Genomic DNA, 17,227 nt, shown 5'->3' with positions numbered 1-17,227 from the left:
AGGAAATCGAGTGAAATTCCGTTACGGGATCGGGAATATCGGGATGGAGATAAAATGTTCGGGGAAAGGAAGGAAGGAAACTATTTTAATTCGTTCGCATGCTGGTCAACGAGATTTCCGATATTCCTTGGGAATAACTTCGAGCGAGTTTCCCAACTTTAAACCCGCGTTTGTTCTTTCGCCAATTTTCGAACAAGATAAATGTTTATCGTCGCCCGGAACGGAGAGGAGGGGCGGAAAAAGTTTAAGTACCTGCCAGTACAGTCTTTCGCAACTTTCCCCGTGCTTAAAAACTTAAAAACTACCGGCCCAAGAACTGGTAAATAGAAGAGAAGGATGCTGGTTCAACTTCTTTCTTCCTTCCTCCTTCCCGTAAAAGTAGCAATTGCTCGTCGCAATTATCGTTCTCCCATCTTACGGGATAGAAACGGGATATTATTCCTCCCGAATTGAATTAAATCGGACGAGATACGTTCCTCTATTCATCCTTCCCATCCCTTCGATCCAACGAAATTTCGACAAGGAACTCGAAAAACTTCGAAAGCACTCATCGTTTTTATCGATCGAGACACAGCTTTTTCCAAAAACTGTTCCAACCAATTTTTCCACGCGATCGAATCGAGCTTTGAGAGAGAGAGAGAGAGAGAGATAAAAGAACGGAACTCGTCGTCCCAAAAGTGTAACGCGTATTTTGGCCGTTGAACCTCGCCTCCGGGTTGGGGTTGAATCTGGCGACGGGGGATGGGAATCCTTAGTAACAGTGTAATGCCGAGTATTGATTTCGAGGGGCCGGCTTTAGGCTTGCGTTACACGTGTATACACGGCGTCCTACAAACATCGGTCAACCCGAGCAAACGGGACGAGAGAGAGAGAGAGAGAGATCGAGGAACGCGATTAAACACGACCCGCTTTTCCACCGTGTCGAGCAAATTACAGGAACAGGGAGAGGAAAATTGGTATATAATCGGGTCCAACGATCGGGATAATAGCTGAGAATTTGTCCAAGAGAGGTTTATTATTAATCGCGCGTTTCCCTCCCAATTGGATCTCGTCTCGTGGAAAATTGATAATTGCTTATATTCTTGAATTGGGTATTTCGAGCGAAGGGGAGGGAGGGATAACGAGGAGGAGACGGCAGATTTTCCTCTATTGGATGGATAAAAGCGAATCTCGATCGGCGGATGGCGTAAAAAGGACGGCCTGCCGATTTCCCTTTCTCACGGTGGGACAATGTCTGGCAAGCTTAAGAGCTTGCACAATTTAGCGAATGAAAGCGACCAGCTTTTAAAACGGTTTGACAAAGAGAGAGAAGGAAAGAGGAGCTCTCTCAGAGATGAAACTTTAAACGAGGGCAAAAGATGAACGAGGCGTATGTATCCACTTTTAGCAGAGCCTCTCGAAACGAAGTAATCGCGACATATACTTTTCCATCGACTTCCATTTTCTTAAAAAAAAAAAAAACTGGCCGCCTCTTCAAAAAATACAACAACAAATGTGGAAAGAAATAAATCTCTCTCCCTCCTTCGAAGGAGGATGAGCGGTCTTCTTCTTTTTTAAAAAATTAAAAATTTCGTTTTCCAGATGATACCCGACTCGGAAAGCGTTTGTCAAACATCCGAGGCTGCGGTGAGAAGCACGGACGTGTATCGCAAGATTAAAAACGTGGCGGAAGGGGAAGCGGCCTCGGTCACCGCTTGGAAGCGATATCAGCAACTGGTGGCGATCGTCGAGTCAAGGGGAGGAAAGTTCAACCGGAAGTCGATGATCGAGGCGATCTTTCGCGGCAACGATCTCGTCTACGCGAGCCATTGATCTATCGATCTCGTTCCAAGAACAAGTTGCAATTTCTTTACCAAAGCGTTATTTCTATCTATCTATCTATCTATCTATATATATATGTAACAATAGCGTAACGATTCTCATTGGTTAAACGCGATCGACGATTCGAGAGAAAATGACAATAGAGTCGTCCCTCTGTTGCAAAATGTGACGGAATATTTCGCTCGATTAATTGACGCGTTGTGTAGTCCAATAGTCGATCTCGATATTATAATTCAACTTTTTCACCTCGATTCGTTGCGGATCATAGTTTGCATGGTCGGCGAGTATATAATTAGAATAACGATGCCAAACCAAGTGTATTGCTAGTCAACGTAATAAAGTGTAGATCGATAGGATAATTAAGCGGCGATTAGAGCGCTTGCACTGTGTAATCTCTGTGTAACAAATTTGTTACACAGTTAATGAAGCAAAAAAAAAAAAAAAAGGATATATCTTCGATATACTCTTCTACGACGCGCGAAGAACGTCGTTAATCGCAATCGGCTGTTAAGCTGCGAGAAGAGATTTCACGATTTCTCGAAAGAGCAAGATTTCATCGTAGGTTTTTCTTTTTTTTTTTCGTAAGAGCTCTATAAGCTGTAACCCCTTTTCTCTTCCTCTTTCTCGTAATTGTATCGTAGAAATAAATCTTTTTCTTTATATATATATGTATATGTAAAAAAAAAAAAAAAAAGAAAAGAAAAAGAAAAAGTTCTAGTCTAGCGCGTAAGAATTGTAAAAAAAAATCTTCCATTTCGTATTTTTCGCGCAGCAGGGAATGAAAGATACACCAGCGAGCACAAATCTCTGCCACATACGCATATATATTGTATATATATTTAACGAATTAAATAGTACCGTACACACACGCATAAATGTACAAGATATATACAATACGATCTCCATCCACGCGCGATAATCGTAGACGCGATCGAATTTTGTCAAATTTCGTTTCGTCGCGGAATTTTACGATCGATGCGACCATATATTTTTAGTGTATATTTTACGCTGTTCGCATCTTCTTCGTCTAGCGTAGTAGAATCCTGCGTACGTAAAAAAAAAAAAAAAAAAAAAAATTGGCCTCGTCGCAATTTTCGATTCCAGACCCAGCGAGTCGTTACGTCGATCGATCGTATTATCGATTTATTACGAACGTGCGATGCGATGACGCGATATTATCGTGCTGTTATAAATAAACCGGTTTTTTTTTTCGGATTTTCTTTCCCATCCATTCTCCCGCAACGTGTTTCTTCCTGTTTTTTTTTTTTTTTTTTTTTTTAACGAATCTTTAAATGTAAATGTCGTTCGTTTGTGCAAGGATTCTTCGAGAGACGATCTAAAAAAGATTTTTTTTCGTGTCTCGATTCGAAGCTCGAAAAAGTGGAACTCGCTATCGAACGAGAGAAGTCGAGGAATCGAATTAATTAACAACTTCTTTGACTTATTGCATTCCTCGCGAACTTTCCAATTCGACTACTTCCGTGTGTAGCTGTTATATAATTTTCTAGATCTTAGGTTGTGCTCAGGAACTGCAGGAGATTACCTCGCGATTTCTCCCCGAGGCTTCTCGATTCTTGCTTTCTTTCAAACGAAGAAACTTCTTTTCAGCCTTAACGATCCGCTTGTGTATATAGTATATAAAAAGAAAGAAAGAAAGAAAGAAAGAAAAAACTCTGTGTGCATCTCGTCAAATCAATTCGGTAAATCCGTACAATCCAACTTCTTCTTATTTTTCTGAAGAAGAGAAAAGAAAAAAGACGAATTTCATTCGAAAGAACACTTTGTACACAGTCTTTCCATCGCTCTTGTATCAAATTTCTATGCGTCGTTTCAGAAATGACTTTTTTTTTCTTTTTTTTTTTTTTTTTTCTTCTATACAAAATATATCTCTAGCTTCTTAAAGGAAAAATATCCGCTTATATTACAGTGAACACTTTGTACGATCCTTTTTTTCCCCCCTCCAATTCCAATTCTCTTCTTTCCTTCCGAAAAAATTTCTCCAATCCCCCTCGCGATCTTTCCCCGAATGGCGATCGCCGTTTCCTTTCCCGAAGGAAGAAGAAAAATTCTGTGAAAAATTCTATCCATCTATATAAATTCCGTGACGAAGATCTTCTTAAAATCCGGCACGGATCCGCCAATATCGTGCCTGCATATGTCCCCGTTGTCCATATAACTCACGTCCGAATTCCTCAGGATACTCTTCAAGCTCTCGATCGAGAGATTCGGCCGGGATTTCCGATCCACGGTCAACTTGTCCAGATCGTTCATCGAGTAACCGTTCCCTATTCTCGCCCTCTTCAAGTGGTACGACTGTATGCTCGGCTTCGTGTCCGCCGGATCGTTCCTCCTCCCCTCCGCCTCGCTCTCGATGATCCTCGGCGTGAAAGATCGCATGTTGACCTTTACCTCGCCGCTTCTCTTCGAGGGCAGCAACTCCACCTGCAAAACCACCACGTTCTCACGATTCTCCGTTACGCAATCGACGACGAAAGGCCACGACTCGACTATATATATATATCCAACTTATATTTCGCGTCTCCATCGATCCGAGTATTTGTGTCCTTGTGGCCGATTTCGAAACGCGCGTCGTTTTTTCACAAAGAAGGGGCAAAAAAGTTTTGCAGAAAGAGGAAGGAAATTAATTGAACGAGGTGCCGAGAGAGAAAAATGTTACCTTAGTTCCCTTACGTTGAAAGTATTCGAAATCATCATTGGCCACGGTGGTGACGGAACAGCAGCTCCTGCTGCGACTCCTGCACGAGCTCATCGTGTCGAAATCCCCGTTCTCGAGATCGCAGCTCTCGTCGTCCGAGGTCTCGTATCCGTCTCCCTCCTCCTGCTCTTCCTCCTCCTTTCGCACCTTCTCCTGCTCCTTCCTACCAATCTGAACCTCCTGCCTATTCGAGTCGTACGTTCTCGAGTCGAGAATCGGCCGATGATATATCCTGGGATATTTTTCGGAAAAGAGAGAGAGAGAGAGAGAAATGAGATTTCTATACTTTTTTGTTGCGTATTTATATTTCTTTTTAATTTCGATTTAAACCTTTCGCTACTACGGCCGACTATAGTCGCTCTGCGCAAGATACCAGTGAGATGACTACAAGTGACTATAACATAAAATGTCATGGAGATACTATAGGTGATTATAACAGATACCACTGAGGTACTACTGTTATAGTCGCATAAGATGAGTACAGGCGACTATAGTCGTTCTGCACGAGATGCCACTGAGTTGCTACGGCCGACTATAACATAAAATGTCATTGAGGTACTACGTACGATTGTTATAATCGCTCTGCATAAGATGCCAGTGAGATACTATGGGCGATTATGTTCTGCTACTGAGCGACTATAACATAAAATGTTATCACGGGTGACTATAAGATAAGATGTCATTGAGGTACTACATGCGATTGTTATAGTCGTTCTGCATAAGATGTTATTGAGATACTACGAGCGACTATAACATAAGATGCCAGAGATATTATGGGTGACTATAACATAAGATGCCACTTAAGTATATATTATAGTCGCTCTGCATAAAGTATCGTACGATATGACGAGCGATCGGATTTATCGGAGTGTCTTTCTCTGGGAACGTAGCATCGATATTTTTGTCGTCAATTTTTCTTTTAATAAACACCGTCGAAGCAACTCGAATTGTTGCGGCGGACGATCATTCTCCTCGTTCAGCGGCGGAGAAGTGGCGAAAGGTTTAATCAAGAATCGAGATGGCGAAAATCTCACGATTGGCATCTAGCGTGATCGAAGCTCTGATTCCTACGAAGAGCGATCCTAGGGCAACGTGATTGCTGCTGCTGCTCCTCCTCCTCCTCCTCCTCGAGATTCTCATCCGATCCGAGGATCAAATGCTCCAAACCGAGCACGCTCCTCGCGTGCCTCCTCGAGGGCTCTTCCCTGATCTCGTCCAGACTCTTGGCGAACTTTCGTTTCGCTCCGTTTGGATCGTCCAGTTGGACCAGATTCTCCATGTTCTGGCCGAACACGTCCGTGCTGCCGATCTTTCGGCGAGCGCCGGCCACCAGCTGTTGGAACGAGCTCTCGCTCGGCCTTGGACCAACGTTCGATCGCTCGACGACGGTGGTGCTCTTCCTCGGTGCTGCCCCCTCGACGACGGTGCCGCCCCCCGCCTCTTGCCGCGGCTCCAAGCTCGAACAGCCGAACGAGGAGAGTTCTGCGGGGAGTGAAGCGTAATTATTCTCCTCGTCCAGGGATCGTATTCTCGGATAATGTTGTTGTTGTTGTTGTTGTTGTTGTATACCGCTCTTCCCTGTAAAATCCATTCCCTTGATCGAGGCGTTGGATCGAGTATGGAAAGGAGAAGAAGGGATCTATTCGGCTCGATTTTCAAGGAAGGAGAGAAAAGCGTACAAATTAGTATCGACGGAGATCGTGCGACTATTCGTTGGGCCACTTTTCATCCAAACAGTGTCGTCGTGTCTTCGAGGAAATTCCTAACGCGCGTTAGGAAGCGGGTCGCGCGATCAAAAATTCAGAGCGCGCTCGAGTCGAAGAGAGACACGGTTGGCGGAGCCACTTGTCCGTCGTACAAAATAACCTCTTTAGAAATCTCCTCGTGGATAAGAAAGGTGTGGATCGTTCGAAACGTTCGACCTCGGCTCTCGAAACCTAGAATCTATCGCGATTTTATTCGCGACGAGGCAGATTTGTAATTAAATTGCGATCGTATCCGTCGGTGTTGAAAAGAGAAAAAGAGAAATGGAAGGCGAGAGGGAGGAGGAAGAATGGAAAGGAAGCGTGTCGTGAAATTAACGCGTAGACAGAATATACTCGCCTCTGTTCTGGTGATTGTGCAACCGGCCGTAGAGGCTTCCGTTAGTCAAGGGGAACTTGAGTCCGTGGTTCAGGTTCAACTGCAGTTTGTACTCGGCCTCGTGCTCGAAGTGGCGAAACTTGCCGTCGATTCCGCCTGGAAGGGAAACGTCGAGCGGGGGAAAATTTTTTCGTGAAATCGTCTAGGAATCGGGCCGCGAAATTTCTTCTTTCGCAATCTTTCGTTGCGAAAATTCGCTCGCCTCGATTTATCGTACCGGAAGCCAGAAATGGCCAAGCCCCCTTCTCTCTCTCTCTCTCTCGTTTCAATGTTTCGGGAACATTTCGACGAGATGTAACAAAGATTCCTCCTCTTATTTTCTAACGAGGAGAGAAAGAGGGGAAGGGAAGAAAAATTGAAGGAGGAGAGAGAGAGAGAGAGAGACGAATAAAAGAGAAATTAACCCGAGAGGTATGCGGTTACCGCGATTGCGAGATGACAGGTTGTCCGGTAACCGATATTTCTCCTTGACGATTACACGCGTTTCCCACGGCTACCTTCTTTCTCTCTCTCTCTCTCTCTCTCAACGATCAACGCGTTGCATTTTTCATCTCCAAGAAGGATCGATACATCCTCCGATCGATGGAAAATATCGTGAAACTTATTTGTGAAATCGAGGCATCGCGATCGAGTCACCCACCACCTACCGTGAGACAATCTCCTCGCGTGATCCTGTTTCGTGTAGACCTTGGCCACGTAACGGCAGAACATTTTGTCGAACAGCGCGAGGAAGACGGGCAACAGGGTGTCCTTTACCAGCGGGAGCCATGTGGCCAGATTCTGGGGTGTGCAGAAATCCCTGAGGAATCCCGGCTCGATGGATATCACCTGCGAGAAAGAAAATAAGATAAACAGTATTTACGACAACATTTACATCGCGTTTCTTATTTCCTTCCTTTCGAATCTGAACGCTTCCTTCTTGGAAACGAGCTTACGATATTTCGACTTTTTTACACTCTTCCAATTCAATTCGTGTAGAGAAACAGAGATAGAGAGATGTTGGGATGCGCGATCGATCGGATTTTCCACGAGAAATCGTGTCAGGAACGACGGCGGCTTTCGCCGCGCGGAATGCAGCCGGCATCGCATGCGGCTAATTGCCCCGCTCTCGACGCGTCGATAAAGAAGCGACGCGTGCGCTCCTGTAATTTCGAGGGGGGCCGAGAGAAAGAGAGGAAAGGAAAAGAAAAAAGAAAAAAGAGGGAGGGAACGAGCCTTGCGCGGTTTACTTTCGATTTTAAAATCGACCGCAGGCGGAAAATTGCTCGGGTGGAAACTCGGCTTTCGAAAAGCGCGCCGCGAATGCAAGGAAGGCGAGAAATCCGATTTTCGTGAATATTCGATAAGATCAATATCATTGATGGCCAATTGATTTTGCAGAAAAAAAATGGATTAATAATTTCATCGATTAAATATAAAATTTTTAGCGATGCAAAACAAATAATTAACAAAATTACAATTGGAATTACTGTAGGACGTATCGGGGAGGGGAATGTTCGCGGCGATAGGTCGGAAAAAGGTTGGAAGAAATCGTGGCCGATTGCGCAACCGATGAAAGTTCACAGTCGTATATTTCGTATCTCTCCCGGCCAGTGCAGAAGTTAATGACAGGATCGACGCAGAAAGAAAAGGTTTCTAGCCGGTCGGTTGGGAAATCGTTGCGTGCCGGACTGGATTTGCATGGAATTATGCGCGAAATGAATTACACGTGCGGGAGAGCGGCTCGTCATTATCGTGATTTTAATCCGGCGTCCGATGATTACGCGGCTAATGGGTGACGGAGATACGAAATCGAAACTGCGACGGTAGTGATTAGGAGAATGGGGATGCGCGGCGAGCGTCGCGGTTCTCTTCTCCGTGGAAAGGGAAACCTCGAAATATATATATATCGTTCCATTAACACAGTGAAACCGTTTCACGGACGATATAATTTCCAATTTCACTCGGTTCTTCGTGATGGTTATTATATATACGCGTCGCGTGAGGAGCAATGATTCTTCTCGCGCCCTTTCATAGATCGTATCTCTCGATTCGCCTCCGACTTTCTACCGAACCGAATTCGAAAACGTCGGAAAGTTATTCACAACTTCGATTCCGATTCCAATTTTCTCCCACTCGAACGATTGCCTGGCGCCATCTACTTTCTTCCAGGTGTAAACATTACAAAACCCTTCAAGATCGAAAAAGTAAAGATAAAGTTGAAAATAAAGGTTAGAGTAATTACTTGTCGAAACGGTTAAATAGCATTTCGTATAATGCCAGCTCATTATTTCCAATTATTATCACGCGAGATAAATTAAATTAACTTTATTCGTAACGTAACCTCGAATCTATTAAATTTTTACCCATCAATTGCGATTACATGCTACACGCAATCTCGGTTAACAGAAATTTTCTGCCCCGAATCGTTCGAATAATACTTTTCGTATATCGGTTAACACGCGACTTGACTCTTGTTTGCACGCGTGCCGCACAACTGTATCGGCTCGATTCGCGCGATTCCACAACGCGAGGGGCGCGTCGTTCGTACTTCTCTCTCTCTCTCTCTCTCTCTCTCTCTCTATCTATCTTTATCCTTCCTCCATCTCGCAACCCATTATCCTGTCTCCGTTCACGAGCGAGTTTCTCCAATTAATTTGAGCGGCGACTCGCGCTTGAATCTCGACCGAGAATTTTACCTCGCCTCTTTTAATTGTTCGATGGAGAGAACGCGATGGGAGCGTCACGGCTTTCTTGCTCCACGTCGTCGTTGATCGAGATCGGCAACGGTTCACGACGATTTTCAAACGCTCCAAGAGACTCGAGTTTTTTCAATCGTATCGTCGTCGTCGTCGTCGTCGTCGAGCAGGTTCGAAACTTCAGAAACGAGCAAGATGACGGTATTCGCGTTTCTAATTTAATTATCGTGGATGCGTTTACATAACGCGGTGTAAAATCATTCGACGGGTATGAATTAATAATTGCGCAAAGACCACAACGTTCCACACCGTGTGGACGAGCGAGTAGAGAAGCATAGATTTAGAGATGTGATTAACGAAAGACGCAAGAAGGAAGAGCAACGCGAACATCTTCACGGAAGGAAAGGAAATCTCTTTGTCGAATTGTCGGACGGCGCGACGCTACTAATAGGAAGGAAAGGAGAGGGGAGAGAGGTTTCAACGGCTGCGCAGAAGCAACCTGATTCGTGTACCGACGGCGATAACGAATACGTCACGCGTACGAGCGAATTATAAATATTAACGAGGAAGGTCAGGGGAAGTTTCACGAGTCGAAACGTGGTATCCAACGAATCTTAATCGAGTTTGATATCGAGGCCGCGATCCGTATTAAGCTCGCTACACTTTCCAATATTATTTATGCCGCTATTGTTTCTACTTTTGTCGCGGTGGTCGTCCCTCTTACTAATTTTCTTCACGTTGCAATTTTATTTCGAACGTATATGAAACTTTCGAACATATAATTGGACAAAGCGCGTTATATGGCGACCTTATGAAAGAAAGGCATCGATTGTTGTTCCCCTCCCCTTTTGCACGCGTTGACTTTCTCGATTGACGAACGAACGGAATTCCGGTGTGGGCGAGAGAAGAGAATGAAAAAAAAAAAGGTGATCGGCGACTCGTGTTTCCTTCCGGTGGAGAGGGATTCGAGCACGGGTCTTTTCCGGTTTTCAAGGGTAAAGATAATCAGTTTCTTCAATTCGTGGATAATTAAACAACGATTCGTAACGAGCGTTTCAAATCGACAAACGTATAATCCGTGTAATTTCACACTTTTAACTCACGCGTAATAAATCGGTAAATAAATTAGATCGTAGTCCTTTTGAGTCACGGCTCGCTGCTCCATCCGTCGATTTTGCGGATACTTTGTTACGAAATTCTCGCTTCTTACGAAGTAAGCGCTCTCGTCATCGATTGAACAAAAAAAAAAAAAAAAAAAAAAAGAGAGAAAGAAAAAGAAAAATTTTCGCTCACCAAAATCGGAAGATACTGAAACGCGTAACAGACGAATAGTATGCTGTAGGTGGTCGGCCTCCCGCCGGTCTCCTCGATCTGCACCCTCTTCTTCCGCAAACAAGCTCTGCTGTTGGTGGATCCGCTGGTGCAAGATCCGCTCGAGGGATCCCAATGCTGGGGATGGCACTCGAAGGCGCCCGACGAGTTCTTCGAGCTCGTCTCGGACAGATCCGACACCGACTTGAGCAGCTCGGATTTGGCCGGCCGACAGAGACGCCTGACCAACGCAACGAGCAGGCTCACCGCTGTGGCGGCGATCAACAGGCATCGAAGACAGTTGACGAATATCCCGTATTTGGGGGAGATCTGTTGGGCCAAGAAGACGCACAGCTCCGGCTCGAAGTTGAGGACACCCGTCACCCCGACGCACGCGCTGATCACGCTCAGGCTGACCAGATGATACTTGAGGTGATTCTTCGTGAGGCTGGCGCCTTCCTCGCCCGCGTTGATCGCGGTGAATATCGCGATCGAGGTGAGGGTCAACTCCTGCAGGATGCTGGACGAGTTCAGGATCCAGACGAGGGTCGAGCAAAATTCTGCGATCGAGTCGAGGCAAATAAAATTCTCTCCCCTCCCAATAATCTTGAAATTCGAGCAGCAACTTTTTTTTTACCTCCGAAGTGATTACTCGGCCGGATGAGGGTGAGTATGGCGTAGAAGAGCAGGCCGAGCTGGTGGACCAAACTCTGCGAGAGGATGGCCACCGTGAACACGTCGATCTTCCTCTTCGCCGAGGACGGCTGGTTCTGATAGATGAGAAGGGACCATGATAACAGCAGGATGCATATCGGTGAACCTACGCAGGTGGGCAGCCATTCTCCTACCTCGTTTCGCATCTCTGCAATCGAGAGAAAAGAAAGAAAGAAAGAAAGAAAGCAACCTTCCTCTTCGCGTGAAAACTCGCGGTTGGAAAATGGAAAGCAAACGTACAACGTTTGGATCCATTTCTCGTCTTGGATCCAAATGTTCGTTCGATTAAATGTTCGTTCGCGGTAATCGGGTTCGAGACTCGGTGGCGAGTCGAGTGATGGGACGAAATTTTACGAGCGGTATTCTTGAAATACGTCCCACTTTACCGGGGCAAAAAGAGAGAGAGAGACGAGTCGGATCGAAGACAAAAGGAAGGATAAAAGGAAAGGAAAAGAAAACGCGAGGGAAATTACGCGAGGAGAGGCGAGACGCGTATCGGAGCAAAGGCTCTCCTTCCCCGTCAGTGAGAGTGTCTTAATCTCGATGAAAGCTCGTGGCAATTAGCGCGTCGAATTATTACATCCTCGGAGGCGGGGGAAAGAAGAACGGCGGGAATGATTGTTAATCAACGAAGTTATTGCCGCGGGAAGAAGGAAGTCTTCTCCTTGGTCGCTAAAATGTCAACACGATGGGGGAAACGAAGAGATCGTTTCTTCCTTCTTTCTTCCATATATATATATATATATATCCAACCACCGGACCCTGTTTCTGCTCTCTTCTTTCGCCTGCACCTTTCGATCCGCTCTGCAACTTTCTATTCCACCGCGCGGCCGTGGTCTAATTTATCGAGTCGGAATCGAGTCGTTTACTCGTTCGAAATTTTCATTTCGGATCGATAAATAATTCGTTTCGTAAAGAAAGATCGTAGTAAAATCGTACACGATTTCGAATCGTTGCGCAATCCAGCAAGAAACCGCGGATTAAATTTCGCGTGAATTTCCCTCGAATTTTTCCGGAGGATTATTTTCAAACTTTTTACGTACACGGAAGGTTTTCCTCCTTTGCATCTCGCGGAGGGAAATTTCTCTGCACCGTTCGAAGCCAATTTCTTGGGAGAGAATTTAGCGGCGGGGGTCGCGGAAGTTTCTAAAAAAAGAAACGATCGCGGCAACCTCGTGAAATCTTTTTCCACCTTTCTTACTTTCTCGTCCCTGCTCCTTGTCCCTCGAGCGGCGTATCGAAAATTACAAAATATGTATCTTCGATCGTGCATCTTCTTCCTCGACTCGACTCGACTTTATCTCGCCTTTTTTTTTCCCCCATTCTTCGCGACTCACGCGTTACACTTTCACGCGTCAACATGAAAATTCAACGTTCAAGTTCTCCCCGCGTTGTGGAATGTTTTATTGAAACGTTTTATTACGAGAAAAGGCGGAAAAATTTCGGTGCGATAATCTGTTCGGTGCGCAGTTGGTTGCGCAATTAATTGAATAAATGTAACCAGATAGGAGAAAACTTTGAGGAAATACGACGAGATATATATATATATAAATAAAGGAAAGCACGGAAACGTTTTTTTAATAATTCTTTCTCGCGATGATCTTGGCTTTTGATAGACACGTCGGTATTGTTGCAAAGTGACATTTGCCGGGCCGAAGTGAAATTAGATTCCAAGTGGAAAAAGTCACGGAAACCAGGTTAATTTTACTTCCACTGTGATAACAATGTCGTTCGAGGAAACCAGTCTGAAGATCTTGTCTTTCTATTATACCCGGGCTTCTTTTGCCCGGTGTGAACGTCATTCTTCCTCCTGTTCTTCTGCCGGAAGTAGGTTACACCGAAGAAAGTCCGCAGAAATGCGCGCCTCTGTATGGTAATGGCCGTAAAAAAGAATTTACTTTCGCGAGAATTTGGGCAGGTGTCGCGAGATTAATTTAAAAATTCCAAACTCCTTTCCCAATTTCTACTTCCTTCTCTAGAAACTTCGACTTTAAAACTTCTTCGAGAAGAAGAAGAAGAAGAAGAAGAAGAAGAAGAAGAAGAAGAAGAAGTTTCTTTTTCGACACGTGTCGAATTCTTTTCCTGGGGAAAAAAAAAGAGATCGATCGAAAAGACCAGTTCATAAAACGACCGAATTCACGTTTTCCTTCTCTTTCCAAAAAATTCCAAACCGTCCAGGAAGAAAACACGCATCGAAAACGTAACGTGGGTTTAAACGCGACCGCCTTCTCGTAATCACGTGGATCGAGGCGCACACGGATGAAGGAACCACGTTTCTAACCGAGACGTGTGTGCGCGCGTGTGTGACGAGACACGGACGCGGCAGCGAGAGGTGTGTCGTTCGATTAGGCAGGAATGCTGGGAGGTGTAGTATCGAGCAAGGTCAGAAAAAAGAAAAAAAAAAAAACGCTCAACCATGAAGCCATATGAGATCATGGAAGGAAGACGTCCGCCTAGTTTGACCCTATTCCATACACGATCCAAGATGAAATTAATCCTAACTCTGAGACTGAACTCCTCTCTAAGAAATCTATCTGTCCGTCTATCTGTTAAAAATTAGCAAAATTTACGAGGTGTAAAAGTGGAGATTCGTTAGAGTTTCTAAAGCTTGGCAATAAAACGTGCGATAAATTTAAATCACGCGATGGCTGGCCTAAGCCTCCCGATCAATTTCGTCCGATCGTGAAAGGTGTTAAAATACCTCGAGCGACCAACATTTGAAAACGCTGCAAAATACTGCGTATCAAGCTGGCCTGGATCGAGAATAAATTCCTCAAAAACACATTTTCCTCCATCTTTACAATCCTCTTTGTCCCTCCTGTTCGAGGATATCACGTTAGAGAGAAACTTTTCTAACTTCCCAAAAACTTGGCTTTGAAATCGCGCAAATTTATCCGATCGAATTCGAATGACACGGAAGATACGAATATCGGCGAAGCGAAGGGAACGGCAATTCCCGGCAATTACCTTTTAGCAGGATGAAATTACGTTTCATGATTGTGACCTCTGGCCAATTAGGGATTGCTCTGTCGAGCAATCAACCGGCCTACGTGAAAACGATATTTAGCGTGACTGGTATAGTATATATATATATATCGTGTCCCCAGGCAAAACTGGATGCTCTAACTCGGTCATGTGAAACTCTGTCGCCCACTCTTCCACGCGGTGCTTTCCTCCACGCTTCTTTATCTCTATCGCGCGGGAGGGACGCCTCTTCCCCCCTGCGTGGCCTCCACCTTGAAACCGTTTCTCACGATTCGCCCATCCTTCTCCAAGGTATTTTCCAGTGGTAAACACGGTGGAGGAAGAAGAGGTTAAAGTATGGTTTTAAAGTATCAGCCTCCACTCAAGCTCGATACATCTCTATCTCTTCGATTCGGTTGTGGAAACTGTGGATTCTTCTCGAAGAATTTTCTCCCTCGATAGAATTGAGGAATGAAACGGCGGCTCGAGATAATTCTAGCGAATTAGATGCTACTAATTCGAGCAGCAGTTGGCACCGGTGCAATCGTGGGGTGACTGGTTGAAAAGTGGGTTACGAATACCGGCGAGAAAGTAAGCGACGATCCGTCGTATCGTCGTCGGCGAAGATTAGGCGCGGCCATCAACGATCATATTATAAGTTCGAGATTCAGGACGGCCTCTGTACGGCTTCGATGCATCGTTATTTCTTTTTTTTCTTTTTGCGGGCTCGAGTCGGGTATGTGCGTGCCAAATTCCTCGGCCGAACGCAGCCAACCTGTCTATGTTCCGCGTTGTTTCGAGGTCAGGGAACGAACGGCTATTTCGCCAACTAGGAATCTATCTTCTCTCCATCCGCGTCCAATCCCTCGCCGTTTTACGATCGTCCAAATGTAAAAAAAAAAAAAAAAGAGAAAGAAAGAAAGAAAAACGATGGAACTTTACGAAGATGAGAAACATCTTTCGATCAAGAACGTTGGAGGAGTATTTCTTTTTTTTTTTCCTCTCTCTTTGCCAATGATGAACGATTTTATTACGTATCTCGTGCATACATCGAGGAGAGCTCAATGGGCGTTTCTAATAAACGACGATAGATGATGATAGAAAAATTGTGAAACGTGAGGAATTTTAATTTTTAACGAGCTATTTTAACATTCTGCGTAGGATTGTAGCCGTAAGAAAAACTTGTTTCTCCTATACGTAATACGAGCTAATTTACTTCCTTGTTATTCTACATCCACGTACAACTGGCGAGTTACGCGCGATTATTTTCGAACTGGGCAAACCAAAATTTCCTCGACGATGGACTAGGATCTAGGATATCAAAATGCGAATCAAAATTCCGGGGGATCGAGTTACGAGTTGTCCACGAAGGAACGAGGATAATTTCGAAATTATGATAGCGGGGTCAGCGTATCCGATTGAGGACTGCATTTACATTGTTATGCTCATTGAGCGAATTAATGCACCGTTCATAAGCTGACGCAAGGACGCGAGGCGGAGATGTCCTTGATATCCCACGAAATCATTTCCGTCGTTGGCGGAATATAATGATCGAGAAAAAAGAAAAAAAAAAAAAAAAAAGAAAGAAAGAAAGAAAGAAAGGAAGGAAGGAGAAAATGATTCGATACTCACTGCAGAGTGTCAATGATTATGCGGAACTATCGTTGCCGTGGAATGCAACCGCATCGCTATTCGGAGCCTGCGGATGCGCGTGATCTCGATCAATCGGATCCTCGTAGCCGGTGCGACGCGATTTCTACGTTTTTGCTTCCGCCTCTGGCATCCTCAGCCTCCCCCCCTCTCTGTTCTGGTCCAGCTACCGCGTTACGTTTGTATCAAAGATTTCACAACGTGTTTACAGTGTGCCGATGATGTTCACTTCTAATCCAGGAAATGTTATACTTCTCCGTTACACTTTTCGATAAAACTTACACTAGAACAGAAATTCTCTCGGGTATCTAATTTAAAGAAGAAATGGGAGGGGAGGGGAGGAGGGGGGGAGAGGGAAATAAAAGGAAAGAAAGGTAAAAAGAGAAAGAGATAACAACGAGAAAAAAATTCCCGCCAAAATGTAAATTAATCGGCGCACCGATTTATCGATTTTTAACGACACGCATAGTCCAAACGTTGTGGACCATTTTTGTGGAAAAAATAAACCGGCCAAGACAATCACCGTCTTTAGTATATATATATATATGTGTGTGTGTGTGTGTGTGTGTGTATATATATATTAATTGGTCCGCAACTTTCACTGTTTAAGGTGCCCTTAGAATTTCACTGGGCGATCACCGGGACCACGCTGCAATATGGGCACCGAGGTTTTTCGATTAAATCGCGAATTATCTACCACGAAATCCACGATCGATTGCCAATGCACATGTATTGCTGGTAAACTGGTATTTTTTTTGTCGTAACGAAAAGACGTATCGCGATTTTACACGATGCCAGCTGTGAACGAGCGAGCAATATCGCCGCGAAGAAGCCCGGACCAGGACTGACTGCCCATTGGATTCATTTGGGTCAGCAGCACAACGTAGTATAGCGAGAAGGCAAGACTATACTATCTGTTACACGGCGAAGTGAAGGTGCAGTGCCGTGTGTTGTACTATAACGGAGCTATCTTCGCGGCGTGGTTCGATTCTTCTTGCGATCCCGTGACGATACTCTCCCGAGTCGTTTCTCGCGCTAATAACTGTCTCGTGAAATTCGACCAATTTTCATGGAAAGAGATAAAGGAAGAAAGAAAAAAAAAAAAAAAAAGGGACAAATTTTACCGTAATATAGACGATGTTATAACCATGCTACGAGAGACGGAGTATTCTCGTTGCGGCTCCTTTATTCGTGCCAAGTTATATAAAGCAAAAAGTTTCGTCTTACGTGA

The 17,227-nt window shown here is 44.7% G+C and overlaps 2 protein-coding genes across 8 annotated transcripts in view; one reads left to right on the top strand and one right to left on the bottom strand.

The window, feature by feature from the left end:
* LOC100863299 (uncharacterized) overlaps positions 1-2,697 on the top strand; it is a 29,003-nt gene extending 26,306 nt beyond the window's left edge. For both annotated transcript variants that reach the window (XM_086908857.1, XM_086908858.1), the window contains exon 2: positions 1,582-2,697. In XM_086908857.1, the coding sequence (XP_086764983.1) occupies positions 1,582-1,812 (231 nt within the window). In that variant the 3' untranslated portion in view covers positions 1,813-2,697. The remainder of the gene's footprint in view (positions 1-1,581) is intronic.
* Positions 2,637-17,196, bottom strand: LOC100863413 (uncharacterized). Of its 6 annotated transcripts, none has more exons than XM_086908847.1 (9): positions 17,121-17,196; positions 15,979-16,279; positions 11,306-11,530; positions 10,651-11,228; positions 7,327-7,507; positions 6,641-6,775; positions 5,572-6,115; positions 4,499-4,769; positions 2,637-4,263 (listed from the first exon to the last, which is right to left on the bottom strand). In XM_086908847.1, exons 3-9 carry the CDS (start codon positions 11,526-11,528, stop codon positions 3,910-3,912), a joined length of 2,286 nt encoding a protein of 761 aa, XP_086764973.1. In that variant the 5' UTR covers positions 11,529-11,530; positions 15,979-16,279; positions 17,121-17,196; the 3' UTR covers positions 2,637-3,909. The 6 variants fall into 6 exon arrangements, with proteins under 6 accessions (XP_086764973.1, XP_086764971.1, XP_086764972.1 ...); XM_086908845.1 differs by lacking the exon at positions 17,121-17,196 and adding an exon at positions 16,436-16,899; XM_086908846.1 differs by lacking the exon at positions 17,121-17,196 and adding an exon at positions 16,520-16,899.
* Positions 17,197-17,227: the final 31 nt, after the last annotated feature.

This window comes from Apis florea, unplaced genomic scaffold (assembly GCF_048593485.1).
Source record: "Apis florea isolate Af1SG1 unplaced genomic scaffold, ASM4859348v1 contig_3081_pilon, whole genome shotgun sequence".
Lineage (NCBI taxonomy): Eukaryota > Metazoa > Arthropoda > Insecta > Hymenoptera > Apidae > Apis > Apis florea.
This window is presented reverse-complemented; position numbering and strand designations above follow the sequence as displayed.

Excerpts from the sequence above, each read along its gene's own strand:
- LOC100863413 (XM_086908847.1), bottom strand. The coding sequence starts at position 11,528 with ATGCGAAACGAGGTAGGAGAATGGCTGCCCACCTGCGTAGGTTCACCG. Across the intron at positions 7,508-10,650 it reads TTCAGTATCTTCCGATTTTG|GTGATATCCATCGAGCCGGG; the intron begins GTGAGCGAAAAT and ends TCTTTCTCGCAG. Across the intron at positions 6,776-7,326 it reads CGCGAGGAGATTGTCTCACG|GCGGAATCGACGGCAAGTTT; the intron begins GTAGGTGGTGGG and ends TTTCCCTTCCAG.